The sequence below is a fragment of the Ceratosolen solmsi genome, unplaced genomic scaffold (genome assembly GCF_000503995.2).
Source record: "Ceratosolen solmsi marchali unplaced genomic scaffold, CerSol_1.0 scaffold11, whole genome shotgun sequence".
Classification (NCBI taxonomy): domain Eukaryota; kingdom Metazoa; phylum Arthropoda; class Insecta; order Hymenoptera; family Agaonidae; genus Ceratosolen; species Ceratosolen solmsi.
Window position 1 is genome coordinate 8715356 of NW_011948416.1, and position 21722 is coordinate 8737077.

Consider the following 21722-nt stretch of genomic DNA (forward strand, 5'->3'; position numbering starts at 1 on the left):
TGATAAGTTCGGTTAAAAGTATTTTATTAAAAGGTTTATAGATCTGTATGCTACACAAATATAATCTTGGGTAATTTCATACATTTATTAATTTTAAATGATCCAACTATTTTCAATGAAATTAGTACTGATATGAAAATAAGCGTTTTTCTAATGTTATAAAGATTGTTTTATAATATATTCGAAAAACTTGTATGATTTTGAAGCTGATTTTCATACGCCTACGATTGATCATTATCTTATCTATCAATTGTAGTTTTAAGACCTATTATACATTTTCTTGTTAATGTGAATAAATATGATGAATCATGATAATTGTGTAAATATATTGCATTCACCTTTTAATTATATTAATAATAAGTTTTTTTTTTTTTTTTTTTTTTTTAATGTGAATAACTACAGCAATATTATAAATATTAACAATATCGTTAATAATTTATGTGATAAGTGTTTGGAAAATTATAGTAAGAAAATTTACAGTTCTTATATATCCAATAATATAAAATTACTTGTATTAGCTAAGGTAGATGTAAATTTTGCCATTTGTTACTTTTAGTTACTTTTTATCATTTCAGATTTATTTAGTATTATACAATAAAACATGTAAATATACACAAATTTATCAATTTTATCAATTACTTACTATAGTGTTTGGAATTATAAGAGTAAATTATTATCTTTAATATTTTTATATTTAACAATGGATTATTGATGCAAATAATATAAAGTGTTTTATTCATAAGTAATTAAAATTTTTGGTAGATCGGTAGACCAATATTTTGTAAAGTTTAATTATCATTAAATTTCATCAACTTATAAACATAACGATGAATAAAATCTAACTTTCAAATTAAAAGAATATGCAACATTTTGTATTGTAGAACGTGTGTTTTAGAATTAATTTTGTATGTATTTTGTACATATTCTTTAATACATTTTGACAAAATATCTGTGAATTCACTTCATTACATAAAAAAAAAAATATCTAAAGATTTATTCAATCTGGCATTCAACCTCTGAGCATACAACTCAACAATGAGCTTACGGAAGATTACGAGAATCTTAAAAGAACAAATTCAAATATTGAAAGGACAGCAATAGTTCGTCGGCAATAGTTGCATATGCTTATTGCATAATAAGCGGTTTAAATGAAAAACCATATTTTATTATGATCTATGAGCTATTTCTTCTTCTTTTATACAACTAATTTTACCTTCTTTATACGATAACATTTTTATTTATAAATATATATTATTGGAATATATGATGTAAATTTGAGAAAATTTAAAAATTTGTAAAAATATCTTGCAAAATTAATTATTAATATTCATTAATTTTTTCGCTGTTTAAGGTTCATTATTGTAATAGACGAAGTACATATTATAAAGTTATATTTTTATATTAATATTATATTCTTAAAAGTATTAAGTATTGATTGATATTAAATTAAATTAAATAATATTAAATATTATTAAATATTAATTAGTATTAAATATTAAGTATTAATATACTTACGGTATATTCTTAAAAGGTATATATATTCATTAATTGATATATTCAGATGAATAAATAGTTGAAATAATAATACATAAATTTATGATAAATAAATATAGATCTTTGCTAGAATCCATTAATATAAAAGACATTATAAATCAATACCGTAAAATTGTTAAAAATATTTTTAATACGATAAATTTTTGCCGCCAATATTATCTTTATAATGATATTACAATTATAATTAGCTGTTTTTATTCCTAAAGATGTATTGCTTAAAAAAAAAATACACACACATGTTATTTTTAAGTTCCAGTTCTTAAATTTTCACATCTCTTTTGATGATATGATAGATTTTCATAATATAGTAAATGTAAAAATGTTACAGCAATAAAATACTATTTATTATTGATTATTTAACGCTTACCATTATAAATAATTGATATATTGTCATTAAGTGTCTAAAACGATTAAATAAAAATAGATCCAATAATTATGTAAGAGTTCTTCTTCTTTTTTTCATAATAACTATTATACTCTACTTCATATTAGAATATTAAAAAAATTTTTAATTAATAAATTTTACATTAGTCAAGAATGATCAAGTAAGTGATCATTGAGTTCATTAGTGTCGAATATTTAAGTGAACGCTGGGTCACACACATATTTTATCATTTCGTTTAATATACTCGTTATAACAAAAGACAAAACATGTTGAATGTCTTTTTATTGTTAGGGATAAATGTATTATTACATAAATAAAGCCGTCTAAACATTATTTCATATTTTTTATTCCTATTTGAAAATTATATAAGCCTTTTTTTTATGAGTAAAAAAATTTTATTTTACATATAATTAATGAAGTTGAATAACAATATTGGATATTTTAATATGATTTTGATGTTTATTTCACGGTATTTTATAAAAAACAGAATGTTTAATTTTTTAATTATTTCATAATTAGTTTAAAAATTTAATTTAAGAAATTTATTGTTCCTTATAAACTAGAATATTTATGATATTAAACATCAAAATAATATATATATATATATATATATATATATATATATATAAGTATCTAAGATAATTAAAATAATTAAAAACTATTACATACCCCGTAATGTTTTCATTATACATGTTGGTAAAGAATCAATAAATATTTAATACATTTGACCGCGTAAATTAGTCTATATAATGCGCATTGATGAATGTTGAACAAATAATAGTACTTGTATGTCGGATGATTGCGGCAGCTGTTTCGTTTTATTTTCCTATTAAAATTCTTGGTCATGCTATTGATCGTTCTTATCTCGTGCAAAATATCTTCGAATAAAGCGAACTTTTATGTGGTTTTGCGGTAATTGTTCAAATGTATATTCTGAAAGATGCTGCGATCTTCGTAAAACTATATTAAAATTATATTCACAATAAGTTGTCATTGATTATATAGTCAATTCCTTGAAAAGAAATATTATTTAATATAAGAATCAATGTTTTCGATAAATTGCATATTTTAATAGCAATATATTGCAATAATAGTGTTGTTCATAGCCCCGTCAACAATTAAATCGCAGTAAGTCTCATTAAAGTATAAAAGTTATCATAAAAGTAAATAAGAAACATTGTCCAAATACAGTTAAAATAAGTCTTTTTTTAATTGGCGTAAAAAACTATTTAATTAAAATATTATAATTCTCATTAATTGAATATTTTAAGATGAGTAAGTTTGGAGATTTTCAGAAACGACGTTATTTTTAGTATACTTTTTTGGGTTATAATAACAATGAATAAAAATTATACAATATTCAATTTATTTGCAAAAGTTTGAATATGTACATATTTATATTTTGAATTTGAAGAGATGAGATAGTGCAAAAGTGCTGTATAAATTAGAAATTGTAATTTTGGAAAAAATTTCCATTGGAAATATGGCTACTTTATGCAACCACATATAAATAAATTCAAAGTATGTCTTTCGATTATTAAGTATTATGTATGAAGTATTAAGTATTACATATATTAACGGAATTAAGTCTATTTTTTCAAATTCCGGCTTCATTAACATGTAACTTATTATAATTCAGCAACGCAATCTATTGAGAAACGTCTGCAGCAAATATTAATGACACTCATTGTATCAATTTCTTATTACATGAGAGAATGTTACATTAAATTTTCTCCTATAAGCATTTTATAATGGCAATATATTCGTTAGATAAGCCATTTAATTTTTACTTATCATATTAACGTTTTGTCATTATACAAATATTGCTGTCATTATTTATCGAATCACTTTAAAAATATTATGAACAAATACCAAATGTGGCTGCCACAGCCTATTAAAAATATTCAAAATATCTAATTTTTATGCAAGCGTTTAAAAGAATTTTATCTAGTTTTAAATTGAAACAATTCCCAAATAATTCTCCATAACTATCCGAGTTACCTTTGAATTATTTGATATTTTATTTTTCACATTTTATAATATTACGTTTTATAATGGGGAAAAAAAAAAGAAGAAGTAACATATTGGCAATTACTTTGTTCATCCATTTTTTAAATAAGAATGGTCAGAACTACATATCCAATACCTTAATAAAAGCATTATAATAAGATCAATAGTTCATAATTTCAAACATTTTAGATAAAATGAAAAACTGATACATTATCTTTATAGAGCATTGTTAGGCACGATATAACATGTAGGTGTGATATTTAACAGCTCTCATCGTATATTTATAGATGCACATACGTGTAAAGCTAAGCGGGAGAAAAACTTTTGTTATATGCAAACGAGTGAGTGCAAAGCATTTCTAAAAAGAATCAACCTTTCCGTATGTAGCGCGAGACCGAAACTCGAGAAAATTGATAGCGTGCGCGACGACTTTCTGGAGAGAATCCCGGAAAATCTGATATACCCGAGAGATGCGAGATATTGCGACTCGTTTTAATGCATCGCGAGGCACGCATTTAGCGGCCAAGTATAATACTTTAATTGGGTCGTGTGCCTGACAGTCGTGGCTACGCGGATTCCGATTCGGATTGCTTTGTAATTGTAATTGCTGATGCTTGTTAATCAATTTTTTTTTTTTTCACACAGATACAGATTTATAGGTATTTATATCCGTGCTAAATTAATTCATTTGGATATTCGTAATAGTACCCCTGGATTGTTAAGGGGGAATTTTCTTTACTTATAAAACATTAAATCGTATTGATAAGTACAATGACAATAAGATATTATTCACCACTGAATTTATTAGAGATTTTTTAAAAATTTTTTGTTTCCTAATTTTAGTACACTTTATCACACACGCACGCGCGCTTGTGTGCGTGCGTATAATCCAAAAATATATAGTCCAAGTAAGATATTTTGAAATTCGAAGATTAAAAGTAAAAGTATAATTACGAGGATCCATCCATTCTTTTATGCATGTAGTGTATATTTAGTTTAGTTATAATTTAGTTAAAAATCTATGCTCTTAATTTTATTTATTTATTTATTTATTTATTTATTATTATTATTATTATTATTATTATTGTTGTTGTTGTTGTTATTATTATTGAGAAAAGAATAGATGACAAATTTTTTGTCTCATTTATAATCGAATATTTATTCAACTTTAATGAACATTAAGGTGTTTGTTATTTACAAAATATGTATTATTAATTTAGTAAATATTATTATTCAGAAAAATAATATAAAATCACGTTTAAGGAATATGAACTATAAATAAAACTTCATGATGTAAATAAAAGAAAAATACGTATTATACGATGATCTTATATTTTGTAAATTTGTTTGAGAACAATTGAATATTTGTCAAACTTATATATGAATTGTGTTTCGATTTCATGTAGTTATATGCGTCCATAAAATTGTTATATCTGGTATCGTTTACAAATCTCACTTATTTTAAAATGGATTTGTTTGTTGTCATAAGCACTTTTTACACCTTTTTACCCCTTTAAATCATTATCCTATTGCGTAGTAAAAATTCCTTTCTTATCGCTATCTGTATTCATATGTTTACATTTTTTAATATAAAGTTCGTAATACGATAAAATGTAGTAACTTATGTATTACGTTAATTATGTTACATACAATTTTAAATAATTGTTTTAAATGTTAATATGCCCCTTAAATACACTCGTTTCTTATATCGACATACGATGATAATCTTATTTTATATTATTATTAATAATTATGTATTATCTTTTTTTTTTTTTTTTTGTTAAATTTTAAGTACAAATATTACCTATATATTCAAAGCAATAATTGTTCGTTTATAAATATAACTTTATATATATATATATATATATATAATTCTTGCATATATAAAGGGATTGAAATAGTATCAACAAGAAGTATTGATATGCTATAAGGGTCCTAAAAATAGTAATCTACTTAAATATATCTTCGTTAATCTCAAAAGAAATACACGACTCTCGCAAGCACATGATTACATATATGATAAAAAGTAAGAGGTTTTTCGTATAGGTTAAGCTAGATCATAATACAGTTAGATAGTCATCTATATTATGTTGAGTCTTTAGTATAAAATGTAATATCTGTGTAGACTTATTCTGTGCAATTGTAATTAGATATATCTGTGAGTTGTATGACAAACGGATTCTTCGATATTTTTTTCATACGTCTCTTGTCGTTACGCGTAAATCATGTATTTTATTCAATGCTAATAATTTATTTTATTTGATCAATGTATATATAATAGTATATATAATAAGCAAATATTTATCGTAAATTGAAAAAATGTTTACTCTTATTAGGTAGTTCATATTTTAATCGAAGCTCCAATGTGATAAAAATTAAATTTCTAATATTCCAATGGTTGTTTATAGTATTTTAAATAACATATATGGATCAAATTGATATAAAGTTTAATAGCTTAACAAAAGTGCTTATTTTCTTTTCAATGTAAATATATATCATTTAGTTGGCATAAACGATTGAGCAACATTAAAGAATGTATTTGCGATCAAATGTAAAATCATTTCTATTGATTCCACAGTCAACATCAATGTCAAATGCCTTAAACCTGTTTATTGATCATTTACAGAATGGAAGACGTAACTATAATACACTGACCGATTTCTGTATTTAAAATGATTTAGTTGTTTGCCTACAAATTTCAATAGATCACGTACGTAATTCCATTAAAATATTTTATAGTTTATTGTAGTATAATAAGAAACTCTACGGTCATATTTCCTAAAAGCAACGAAAGTTAAAATAATATTATAAAATGATAAATTCAGAATCTTATGTTATTGAATAGAAATTTGTTCATTTAGTTAGAACATCTTATAAAACTGAATTACAAAATTATTTAAAAAAATTTTAAATTTAAATTTATAAGTACATAAGCTTTTATGCAACGTTATAAATGTGGAAAGGCTTTGAATAATTTGTATTTTTCGATTAGTATTATTTGTGACTCCGTGTTTAGATAAAAAATAATTAATGTCCTACGCATACACACACGTGCACACATGCACACGCAGTGTTAAAATTGAATATTTGAACAGACAATGTTTTAAAATAAACGATTTCCAACCGTGAAAGATACAAAGAACGGGATAATTTATCTTTTGCACAATGTTCTTCTTATAATTATTTTCACGTTTTCTTGATGTATTGTTCTGCTCGTGTGACAATTCAACTTGGATATACATTGAAAAGATATCTGTTAGATAATCTTAGATCGAAAAGGATATTTCAAATCTAACTTTATTGCACATCTCGTATTTTGTGTTGTTGTTAATACAACGTTTTTGACAAAATATTAGTTTAATATGAGTACGATTAGTAAGATAATTTGAAAAACATTTTTATAAAGTATCCACTTTATTTTTAAGATTATTAAAGTCTAGCTAATTTATACTCTTGACTTTACCTGATGAAATATTAATTAAATTCTCTCTTAATTTCATTGAAATTTATGAACATTCGAAAAATGAGAATAAAAAATACGTCTTAGGGAAATTTATTACATTGTATTTTAATTTTTTTTTGCAACATAAAGAACTCAATATATAATTGAACACGTTAAAATAGTTTTGAATTTTTTTTTTTTATCAATCTTAGCGAAAGCTTCATAGTATCTTAATGGGTTTGATGAATCATTATTATTCATATTATTCAAATACTTTTTTAAATCAATAATAATTGTATCAGCTTATTGTATTAAGAATTAAGTGAAAATAAAAGGTGTTTAGCTTAAAAAGCTCTAAAGCTTAAACTTAAAATTGAGCTTTTTCTAAATGTGTGCATAGAAAATAATTCCAATCTTTATACTTTCCATTTTTAAAAAATATTATCTTTTTATTACAGAAGATCAGCATTAGTTGCAGTCATGTGTGATCGTGAATAAAGATCGACGCGAGGAGATTCACCGAAACTGAATCAAGATGGGTGAGATCCTAGGATCGGCAAGTTTCCTCCATCTTGGCGATATCGTGAGCCTCTACGCCGAGGGGAATGCATCTGGTTTCCTCTCGACGCTTGGGTGAGAAATTTTCTTCTTGAAAACTTATTTAAAATAATGGAACAGCTTACTTTGCAAATCCGGCTGCAAAAATTAACGAGAATTGGTGGTAAATGTCGAGATAAAACTCAAGACTTTAAAAAATTCTTATTATATTCTCTATAAATTTCTTTTGTTTTTTGAAGTTTCGAGGTAGTGTGGAAAATCTGTCAAAAATTCTTTTAAAATTGCCGATTTATTGAAATATTTTCAATACGTAATACATATTACTTCTAAATATACATAATCATAGTACGGATTAGCAAATTGAAAATTATAGATGAAATTTACATTTAATTTTTAATTATTATTTTTTTTTTATACCTAAACAAACGAGTCAGTATTTTATTCCTTTCTTTTAATGTCGTAGATGACTTTTATCAGTTTTTTAAAAAGAATAAAAAAAAAAAAAAATGAAAAAAACATGCAACAACATTGGCTATTGTGATAAACAGTTTAATAAGAATCAATTGCCCGTTGTATTACAATCAAATGACAGATTTTGAATTGACATTGATTTTATTTACATTAAAAGTAGATTTATTTAAAAAAAAAATCTTAAGCAATACATTATTTTGGAAATCGAAAAATTGAACCGATTATAATAACGGTAATGCAATACATAAAATATTGCAATTAAATCAGATTAATAAATCTTAAAATAATCCTAAAGCTGTGAAGTGCACGTCATAGTGATATATCAAATGAATTTGATTAATTAGTTTTAGTATTCATGTATTAGAAATAATGTCATATATATATATATATATATATATATATTTTCTATTTCTCTATATTTTATTTTGTCTAAAATATTTAAATATTTAATTATATAATAGTAAAATTTAAATAATTATTATAAAAAAACATGGATAAAATCTGATTTTTAGTATGATTAAATACATGTCGGAATGTGATTGATCACGTCGTTAGTGATATACCGACATTGCAGGTTTCGTGATATGGAATTAAACGTGTTCTAATTGAAATGATGAAATAATTAATTATGTAGTTTGACAATAATATTGGGGGCAATTTTTTAGTGTGAAACTTTCCCTTCAAGTAATCGTTTGAAATTCAGATGGTATATAACAAAAATAATAATTTAAAATATATAAGCATAATAGAAAATAATATAAATTACTAATATAAAAAAAAATTATATAAAAAAGTATTTACTTGTGGCTTTATACAACACTTATGCTTGTACATTTGTTGGGGACATTAAAAAAATTAATTAATAACAATTATATTCTTCACGATTATTGTATAAATGATTATAATCACTAATAGAATATTGTATATATATATAACTTAAAAAATTTTTATAAGAAATTTGTTTTATTATTTTTTTTTTTATTAATAATATAATTTCTGTAAAGTGATTAACGAAATTTGTATTTAATAAATGTTTTGCTATTATTATACGTATAGGGCGTTAAAGTATTTTATATATTGTAAATGTTTGTTAACGATTTGACTGATTTCTTTAAACGAGTAGAAGTAATATTTTTTTTTTAACATAATAAACCTTTATAAACGAATTAAGACAATTTTATAATAAAAAATTTACTCTATATGATGATAGCATCAGAAATTAAAGAATGGATAAAATTAAGTTTATTATTAAAAGAAAAAATATGCGAGGAATATCAACTACATTTTTAAATTAAAAAAACTTTATAAATCTTCGTATTTTTGTATTTTTGTATTAAGAATTCATTAGAAACATTTTAGAATCAGATTTCAAAAGTAATAAATTGCTTGGTATTCAGCGATAGATGTATGGATAGCTACGTTGTTTCATACATTATGGATATACTAAATGAATGATTTAGAACTAAGAAATTGAAATGCGAGGCTATCTCGCCTAGCCGTATTAAATAAGAAAGAAAAACAAACGTTTATCTTAGCATACATCCCCAGCGCCTCATTCGAATATTAAGGACATTTGTCAAGGGAATTTACACATGCAACGAGAGCGTGCATTAAAAAGCGTACGCCACCGTTCGCTTTACAGAAGGAAAAAGGTGTTGGTAAAAGAAACGCAGCAGTCACTTGCTCTCGGATTCATCCTTCTAGCTTTATTAACGCGATAACGAGCGGCGCTCGGTTTACAAAGACACGCGCGCCGACCTTTAACGTAAAAATAGGTCATCGGCCGCCGCCGTCGCCGTCGCCGCCGCCGTGTGCCCCTCTCTCTCTCTCTCTCTCTCTCTCTCTCTCTCTCTCTCTATATATATATATATATATATATATATATATATATATATATATATATATATATATATATAGAGTATATCCCCCTCTCTATCCCCCTCTCTCGTCGAGAATACAAATTACGGATTTGTTAATACTTTAGACGATTGCATAAATGCAAGTCGCATAATTCGTTACGCTTAACACGAGCATTTGCAAGCAGCCGTTCAATTACTGGAAATTGGACTCTAGATTTTATTGGAGAAATTTCTGAGTTGTTTTTTGTAGTTGTTTTTATTTTTTCTTTTTTTCTTTTTTTTCAGGGGAGGGGGTACAGTAATTAATCTAAAAAAATCACTTTACTTTGATTAGTTGATCACGAAACAGTGTTTGATACTTTAACACGATATTACATAAATTATAATAAGAAGCTGTGCAATAGTAATTAGATCTAAAATTTATTGCTTACATTTATTTTGTAACAGAAATAAATTTACTTAAATGTAGTTGTGCTATTTATTATACGGTGGCAGTAAAATAATAAATTACTAACTTTTATAAAAGTATTTTCTTGTTTTAATTATGGCCCTATGTATGCTGAAATGTTGTACAGTTATCGAAAATTATGAATAATATTAATGGAATTATTAACAATACTATAAACTCCTATTTTCACTATTCTATATTGCAACTTAAGAAATAAAAATTTTCTAGAATTTTCTGGTATTCATATTAAGATTCATTATGAATAAAAATATATATTTGTGTAATATATTCACATTATTAATAATGCAAGAAAAAGACGAAGAAAAATACAGTTAAATTTTTGTTGCTTTATTTTAACAATTTACTTATACTATTATTATTTTTGGGTATAGTTATTATTTATTTAAACATTATCGTCAATTCTTACATTATTAATCAACAGGAAGATTATAATAAAATATATAGTTGGACTTGATTATATAACAAGACTCTACTTTATTTTCTTTTTTTTTTTATGTCTCTACGTTAATCATATACTTGAATTTTTTCAATGTTTCTATCCTTACTTTTTATATTTTTTTTTTTCATTTTTTTTTATATTCGGTTTTATTTGCATTTTCTACGGAAAAAAAAAACATTGTTGAAAATGATGCACATTTATATTCTTTTATGTTCCAATTTTGATTGTTTTCCACGATATAATTTTATTATTTATTTATCAGTTATCTTTTTATAAAGTGTCTTTAAACAGCCAAGTTGGAGTTAAACCGGTGAATTTTACCATAAATTTCTATATACATATAATAATATAAATAGTCAACATATATTTATAAGTTCTTTTTTAATTTGTGAACTCTGCGCAACTTTCCTTTTCATCTTATTCTTTATTCCCTAGGAATTTATCTTGGTTTGTCAATAGCTGCAAAAAATCATCTATCCGTCGGCAAATTTACATTCGCTTTCTCTCTCAAGCAGTTCTTTTTAAACTAAATCTATTTTCAGCTGTAGTTCACCGTGCACACTCTACTCGCATATTTTTATTTTCTCGCCCTTTTATTTAGTTGGCTTCTCCCATTATTTGCATCTCCTATGTATATTTATAAATTTCGAAAAATTTATACGAAATCTTCTTTCGGTGCTGGGTTTAAGGGGTTAAAGTTTAAGGACGCAATTAGAATATTTTGAATGTTGTTTTATGGAAACCGATCTTGCACTGATTGTGTCGAAGGAAACTTATATTTATTTTCTTGATGATATATAATGTCTCTCTCGCTCTCTCTCTCTCTCTCTCTCTCTCTCTCTCTCTCTCTCTCTCTATATATATATATATATATATATATATATATATATATTTCCTAAATAATATAATATTTCCTAAATAAAATTGTATTTTTTTTTTTACTTGAATGATTCGATAATAATTTAATTATATATTTTTGACGAAGAAAATATTTATAATCAGAATTTAAAAATTCATTATTATTTCATTTACAAGTAAGGTACATCTTATAATTGTCAAATATATTGAACTTATTTATCGGTTATAAATAAATTGATGAAAATTTGTTTCATCCCGTTGCATATTTTCCATTGTTAAATTGTATAAAGCAAGAGACAGAAAAATAAAGGATAGATTATTTTGATAATTGGGGAAAAATATCATTGAATGAAATTCTAATTAATATTTGTCATATTTGTATAGAATCGATTAATATTTATGAATTTTTTTTTTATTAATAAAATTTAGAAATAAGGATAGCGTATGTCCATTTATAGAATAAATTTTAATCTCATTAAATTTGATTTTTGTATACATTGTTTATTGGCTTACCTTAAATCTAGACTTATTTATGATTAATTCAAATAACGAAGAACGTTTTCTACTGAGTTTGTAGTTATTTTTCAAAATATTATTAAAGCTATGTAATTTTCAAGTCTTCATTTTTTCAACACGTCAAACATGTCATTTGCCCGATTAAATTCAGATGATAAATTTCATAAAACAAATTTTGATACAAGAATCGCTATTCTATTTAATTCACGAATATTAATTAATATTATTTTGACAGTGAAAATATTTGAGATTTTATTTGAAAAAAGTCTTGAAATTTTTTAAATTCTATATTTTTTATCGTGTTTTTATCATATCATGTGACCTATATAAACTCCTTGAAATAATTAAAATTAATTGGCATTTTCGTTTATAAATGTCTTCTTTTTTTTTTTTAATAAATTCAATTTCATAAACGCTTATGAGATAGAAATAAAAATAGTTTTTTGCATTAAACAAATGAAAATTGTTTACGCATAATATTATTATTAATGTAATAACAAATATATTTTTTACGTAAGGGATTTTTAATAGTTGGTTTTGAAATACGTTGCGTTATCATTATAATTAAAGATTTAGATTTTTTATCGTATTGTATGTAAATTTGTTTAGTAATAATATTTGCTCTATTTTAATACAAATACATGTAGCGATGAAATATTTTGTATATATTCGTATACAAAATTTCATCTGCAACTAAATCGACAAAATTTGAAATGTTTCTTATATAAATATATAAAATTACATAAAATATATAAAACATTATATAAAATTTTTCTAAACTGTATATTTTTTTTTATATATATATTCGAGTTGATAACTATGTCAAACAATTACAGATTGTTGAGAGAAAATAGTGGTATTTGATATCGCCTTAGTCTTCCTTAGATTTCCTTAATCTTGATTAATAATCGATTTAGAATGAAATAAAATTTTCTTAATCGATATAAAAATGTTTATCAATTTATGTATAGAGAATTTTTAAACATGATTTTTAAGTAAAATTGAATTATATAGTAAAATCATAATTATAAGACTTTTTGGAAGCTTTAATAAAATAAAATACAATTTGAAAGAAATTGGTTTGTAATCGTAAAGCTGAATTTTTTATCACCGTCATATAATAATTGTAATAGTTTGAATTTGTTTCACAATAATTTTAGTTATTGTTTACAACGGTGATATTAATTGGTGGTATTATTTAATCATAATGTTAATAATATTATGATAAACGTAAGCTTCATTGTCCATATTTCTAACAAATCATACATAAATAGTAAAAGAAGCTAACAAATTCTACATCAATAATTTTTTAATTATAAATTATAAAATTAAGAAGAACTGTATTATTCCACTTCTAGTCAAAATTTGCATATTAAGAAACAATAAGTAAATATTTATATTGCGATATTTATATTATGAAAGTAAAAATTTGAATATAGTAAAACATTTATTTATACAATGTCATCTAACTTATTACAATTAGTATAAAATAATTTGTATGGTAATTGAAATAATTTTTAGTAGATGTGTATATGAATGATGCCCCTACATGCGAATAAACATATATCAACGCAAGCAAATTATTTGTAATAAAATAGTTCAATGTATATAGTGCAAATTTATTTTACTATGATTGCAAAGCATTTGCTTAATTGGTCGAACTTAATCACGTGTTAAAAGAGGAGCAGATAATTTATTGGCACAGATAAATTTATTGAATCTTTCTCATTGCGCGAATCGTTGACAAGCCAATAAACACGCTCCTGTCATTATCCAGTCGTTGTTCCTTTAATTATTTTATTCTGATCTTTGTAAATCAGACAGCTCATAATTATTGTTTCTATGGTCCATTCATCACTAATTATCTCTTTCTTTAGTTTTAATTTATATAGTAATTAACGGTACGTAAGTTTTGCTGTTACCTCAACTTTTTCGCAAATTCATCGGTAATTCAATGATATTCCAGAGATATATTTAAAAAAAAAAAAAAAAAAAAAACATTTATAGGTATATGATTTCCATAAAAACCGTAACTAATACAATGCGGTAAAATTAGTTATTTACAGTTTGGTACTTAATCTATTACCTTAGCTTTATTTACCACAAATATTAACAATAATTGCAAATAATAAATGCTAAAGCATTCTCAACTATTTACCACTAATTCAACACTAAATTTTAATGGTAATCAATTATTTAAGAGTTATTAATGAATAATAGTGAATGAGCCATCTCGAGCCTTATCTGATTTGTAAAAGTACATATGATTTATAATTTTTATGTACTAAAAGTTTCTCATCTTAAGAAATGTGTTTATGGTATTATGTTTTATAACTCGGTATTATAGATAAGGTTTGGTATCAATGTTTCTTAATGTAGGAGCTATAATTGTCAGAGTATATTTATATCTTTGATTACATTCGTGTCGGAAAAATTTATTAAATTTAATGTAGGTTTTTATAAACGTAAATAGTAGTAAATTTGATTAAACTTTATAATTTATTGTATTAGTAAATTATATTTGAATTCAAATATTTATTTTCTAAGACCCATTAAATAAAATAGTAATCTGTTTTCAAATAATTATTTACATTATTATTTAGAAAATAATTTGATATATTTATTATTCAAGTGTCAGACAAATTGTTGATCATTAAAATCAAATAAGTATTTAGTATCAATATGCTTTGATTAATAATCATTTATTTATTATAAATATATATCAATAATAAATTAATTGTTATTAGAGTGGGAAATTATATCACAATCACTTGAATTGATATTGTTAAATAATTCGAAATTTTTTAAATAAAATAAAGACAAAAAAATATGTGAATTAACAAAATTCGATTTCAGACATATAGCACATAATAATAATATTAATAATAATAAAGCGAGAAATAGATAATGTTTTGTTGATTTTACTTTCAGTATATTAAAAGACGAAAATATTTGTATTGGTATTCAAAACACAAATGTTGTATATAATGATAATGCGATTATAACATTTAATTTTAGTCGTTTTTTTTTTAAATAACTAATAAATTAATTAATAAGTTGTATATGTTAATGAATTGCAGTTTAATGATATGTATTATGAATATTAGCATTAAGAAAATGAATTATATTACGTTAAGGGAATGAATCGTTAGAATATTAATGAAAAAAAAAAACAAGAAATGAAATGAATTGGATCCATTATAATTTCTCAAAAGTAAACGATTATATTATATATATATATATATATATATATATATATATATATGAATTTTTATGTCATAATGGAGTAAATATTTAATATAAGACATGAATATTATTACTGCAAATTAATTGTATTTACTTTATGAATATATTTTCAATAAATACTTGCAAATACTAACGATTACCCATATCCTCTTAATCTTAATGTAATTGTTAAATAATTATGCACTTTTTATATGAATAAATCACCAATATAAAGTATTCCATTTAAGTTATTGAAAGTATTTTTAAATAGAAATCATCAATAATTTTAATTTTGACCTTCAGTGCATTTTAAGGTGACGGGTGTAAATATAAAATATTCCTATACTGGATATTCAGTTGGAATATAATTCTTTTGCATGTTTGGTAAATTGCTCTAATTAAATATTGTATACAAATTCGCAGTTAAAAAATTTTTTAGTAAATTATATCGATGCTTTTAGTTTAGGGTAGTTTATCATACAAATATACTATAAATATTTTTAGCAATAAAAATAAATGCATCGATAAAATCGTTATTTTCATTTACGTCATATTTTATTGAAATATTCATAAAATCAAGTTACATATACCATGGATTTCTATTTTTAAACGAGCAAAATTCTAAAGTTAAAAATTGGTGAAATGCACGAGAATATCAATTGTATTTAATAGAAGACTGTGGCAATAAACTTAATAATAATCAGCTAATTAAAAATACGACGAGTACTCATTAAAGTTCAGAATATAGTCATAAATTCTAAATCGAATCGTTTGAAATTATAAATTCTTTCATTGTTATATAAAATAACTATATTTAAAACAACGATAAACGAATAAGTATTTTCGTAAAATTGCTGCTTGCAAATATTTTAGTTCATAAAATTTTAAATAAAGATTCTGACGAGTGCCATTCCGACGAGGACAGATATTAATCTTTTCTTTAATCCACACAATTTATATTCTACGGATATACTTGCGACCTTAAAATTAAGTATTTTTTATGAATAAATAATCTCCGCCTAATCTTAATTTTGTGTAAATACGATAAATCTTGAAAACCGCATTCTCCAAGTATTTATAAATGATGATTTTCTAAGGTATTCAATAATAAATTTATGAAATTCGATATCTAAAGATAGATCAAAGTTACACTGAGAAAGAAAATCAAACGATACGCTCGGTAAATCTTCACAATGCAGTAGTTGACGCCATGGCGCGGATTCGAATTGCCAACTTCCTTCCGCCTTACTTCCGGTGCCTACTAAGAAATGCAAACTGGGAGAGAAAACGCGAGCTTGCGCCCGTACCTATGTGTGGACAGTGTTGTGTGTGAAAGGGATCGAAGGGCAGACGATTTTTAACGTCATTTTATAAATGTAAATTATTCTTATAGCATAATCTTTCATTCGCATTTGTTGAACGGCGGATTTTTGTCTTTTAAAATTGTTAGATTTTTTTATCATCCAATTCATATTATTCATAATGAATATATATATATATATATATATATATATATATAGTTAAATATTTCTTAAGAGTGTATTTATTTTAGTAACATTTAATTCATAATATATCTTATGTTGTATGTTGTCGTCATGATATAATTATTCATTCTTTATAATTTCTTATCTATTAATTGCAAAAAAATTTTAATGTTCATAACAGTTAATGATAAGCGATATATAGTTGGTATTAATTTTTTTGCCAATAATTTATTTCGTTCATTTACAGCTCATTGATATATTGTAAATTAATACTGATATTAATTAACAAGATAGAAACTAAAATAGATGGTCAACGAGTGCTCAATTTCTATTAACATATAATAATAGTTGAGTGTAATAGTTATAGATATTTTAAACCTAAAATAAATGTTCTATTTTTCATCATGCAAAATAATTATTAATTGTATGTGCATTAAGTATGTTTATGTATTATTTTGCAGTACAGTATTTTTTGTAACGAAAATTCTCAATAGATTGTTTAATTAATTTGTAAGAGTAAATAGCAAATAATTATTTATGTACATTTTCATGTAAATACGTATTAACTTAATATCGATGCCATTAAGCAATTATGTGCATTAAAATAAGTTCTCGATTTGATTTGTAAGCAATAACTTACTGTTTTCATAATGGCGTTCAATATTACATGAATTTGATATAAGAAACTTTCTATGCTCATTTATTAGAAATTATGTACCGAATAATTAACAAAAAATATAATAATATTAATGTCACGTTGACAGTTAATTTTAAACTTAACAATTCATTCTATTAAAAATTATAATCCATTTTATTATATTACGATCATTTTATCAGTGCTAAATATTTAATAATCATTTGCATTTTATAGAACTCACAAGTGTAATTGAATTAATCCGGTTCATTGTTGAAGCTAATTAATTATTAAACACTATGATATTATAATGTTTAAAGAAATTTTGTTAAAAGATAATGAATACCCAATTAATTTTAAATAATAATAAATAACATTTAATTTGAAAAAGTATTTCATTTCAATTATACTACTGTATAGTCTTTTAATCGGTCAAATGCATTGGACATTTTATTTGAGCAATTATAAAAATATTTCAGTTTTTTCTTCTTCTGAAACAGTTATTAAGCCAAAAATGTTCAAAATTTATATTTTGCCACCAATTTAATTTTTTAAGCCGCATATAGATGAGATATAGGAAATTAATATTATAGATCTTGTTTTAATTTTATGAGAAAAAAAATTAATTTTTATTCACATGTTGAATATAAGAGTGTAGTGATTTTTTATACACAAACCATTTAATCGTAAAAATTAATTAAAGAAAGAGAAGAAGAAAAAAATTTCTATAAAAATTTTATGAATTTGACAAACAATAAACTGTTGTAAGATGAATAGTTCTATCGATTGAATTATTTTATGACTAATTTAGTATTCGACTATAATGTAATGAAACTTAATGTATATAATGAATTGAGTGTAGCAAATGAAATGTTATTGCAATCAAACAACAATATAAATGAATATAGACTTAGTAACGTCTTTACTCTAACCTAAATATTTACTGCCTTTTCCGGTTATTGACTCCCACGTAGCAGGAGCAAATAAAAAAATTGAAGTTTATAAAAATTGTTAGCGAACAATTATTATACAAAATAGATTCTAAAAGTTACATACATATTATTTGTTGGCTGGCGAATAAGTTATTGTAAAATTCAAGCACAGCGCTCTTTTATTCATACCTTTGTTAATAAACGAATAGGATCTTATTTCATACTTTAACATATTATATTGGATTTTTTAATATCTTTTATGGCCTCTCAAGTAGAGCCCAGAGCTCAAAGTATTTATCCCGTACTTGTCGAACATCAACGCCAACGATACCTCACATATACCTGCAACCATTCGCACGCATACCCACCCAAGCTCATGCTGACCAAGTGTATGATGGGCCGTGAGGGGCGGTTGAGGGTGATGGTGAGGGTGAGGGTGAGGGGAGAAATACACATGTACAGGCAAAAGACACAAATAGATTTCGAACATGCATTGTGCAATTAGTTTTAGATATATACATATGAAGAGCTGCTCTAACTACTTTTCATAGCACACGTGTCCAACTGCCTATAGAGTTTATTGACCGTACGGTTATTTGTATTTTGTGTAACGACTGTTGTTTTTTAAACAGGATCCGTGAATTAATCCTCTTTACAGGGTATAGTGAAAATTAAGTAAAGTAGAGGAATCGTAAGAAGTACCACTCATTTACTAACCAATATATGGGGTATTTTGTTTTCGTAGCATGTTTAAACGAAATTTTTGTTCCTAAGTTATGGCTTTACCTAATGTTTTAGCCGCTATTATATAATAATGGTATGTAATTTTCCAATTATTTGTCGGCTATAGATAAATAAGGATGCATAAATGTAGTAGTAAAGGTATTATTATGTAATTTTACGATTCTGGCATCGATTCTCATATGATTATTGAAAGTTATATTTTTAATTAACTCAAGTATCGAATGATTGTTTTTTTGATGGTAAAAATTGTTTATATATGTGATAGATAATAATCGTATTATCTACATATAAATTAATAGTTTATTTTATAATTTAGTTAACATTTTTTCTTTCATATTTTTCTTTTTTAATCACATAAATGTATATAAAACATTATTATAAAACATGATAATTTAATTTTAACAAACATGTAAAAAAAATTAATTTATAATAATTAAAGTTCATAATTAACTTCTTTTTATTCATATTTAATTTACGTTTTTGTCATATATTATTTATGCATTTTTAAGATTTTGAAAGTCCTCAAATTCTTCCTTTAATTGATACGTTTTAAGTATTCTTATCATACTTTTTTCGTTTCAATATCAAAACTTAAAAAAAAAAAAAAAAAAAATTAACTTGTAATATACATTTGCTATAATTTCATTGTGATCCCTATTTTAATATATACTTGAATCGTGATCGTTAAATTTGAAATTTTATATATTATCCTCGGCATTGGGAGTTCAAAGTTCGTTTGATATGCATGTGGGCACGCGATGCGAAAAGCCCCTACGTTATGCATTACGTTTATTTTTATTTTCCTCTGTTATTTTATTTCGGCACTATTTACCCACACTAGTTTATTTAAATATGAAATTATTTATGTGATTAGATTTTTTAATGAAACAAAATCTCCTGATGTTGCACAAGGATGAAGAATATATTTGCCCTATGGCTGCTTTCGCAGTTTCTTACGACTTTACAATTTAAAAATTGATGATACGTCACAATATTCAGATAATACTATTTAGATTTGGCGTATATTTTTAACTGCTTGTTTTGGATATTGTATTTTTCATTTCAAAGTTTTATCTTTTACGTTAGTCGAGTGGCTCGATACGAACTCTCATTGATTCTTAATCCATTAGAAACTTTTAGCGAGAATAAAAGTTATTCGGTATTAATATTAAATCTTTAATCAACTTTTTCTTCAACTGTTTCTTGCATATTATTTTACAATATTTTATTCTTTTATTATACATGGTTAATTTTCTTCAAGTAATTTTAAAGAACAATATTACTATATTCATGACCTTTTCTATTTGTTTCTATTCGATTTGCTTTTATAAATTTAATGTGTTCTCAACTGCTTGATATTTTTTCCCCTGAGAATAGAGCGATTTTGAAAATCAGTTTTCTCGACAAAAAAAAAAGAAAAAAAAGAAAAAAAAAGATTAATTCTCGCGTATATATGTGTTTTCACGTAAATTGAATGTCTAAGCTTTTGTGTGCGAAAGTAGTAAATAGAGGTAGAGGAATAAAAATGACCAGTTTGCTATTTTCCTAATATTTATTATTGTCTTTCGTAGACTGGTTATGCTGGGTTTTCAGAATCTATATGCAAGGTCGAATAGAACTAGTCATTATAAAATTTTGTATATAACTATTTTATTAATTTTTTTTCTGTCAATTTTGTAACATATTTCCAAGTAGTTGATAATTTTAATTTAAAATTTTTATATTGTTTTTATTATATAAGTATTGTTCAGTTAAGATAATCGTACTCTATTATATTTATTTGAATCCATAGTTAATTTAGTTTTTACCTTAAAATGTTGGAATAGTCGGTAACGAATATATTTCTATATATTTCTATATTAGTTTAGAACCCGAAGAGTTTGTTTTCATATTCCAATCTATAAAAAAGAAAGGTCATATAAGTGTTTTAAGCATGATGATAAACATTTTTTTTTTTAGGAATTCATTTATTATTTTATAATTAACGAATACTTGACTGTAAAAGTCATTAAAACAGTTTGTTTTTATAAAATTCGGATAAAAGCAGACTGTTATTCTTGAAAAGAAGTGCGCGCAGTGTTTCTCGAGATATTTTAAAAATAAACAATAATAGCTTTAATAGTCTTGTATACTCCGGTGGTG

At 24.2% G+C, this 21722-nt stretch overlaps 1 protein-coding gene across 1 annotated transcript in view; it reads left to right on the forward strand.

Annotated features, from left to right (window-relative positions):
* Positions 1–21722, forward strand: part of LOC105359496 (Inositol 1,4,5,-trisphosphate receptor) — a gene marked incomplete at its 3' end in the record, with an annotated part of 56989 nt that overhangs the window by 2945 nt on the left and 32322 nt on the right. Inside the window, exon 2 of the mRNA XM_011496110.1 lies at positions 7850–8024. Within this exon, the coding sequence (XP_011494412.1) occupies positions 7927–8024 (98 nt within the window). The remainder of the gene's footprint in view (positions 1–7849; positions 8025–21722) is intronic.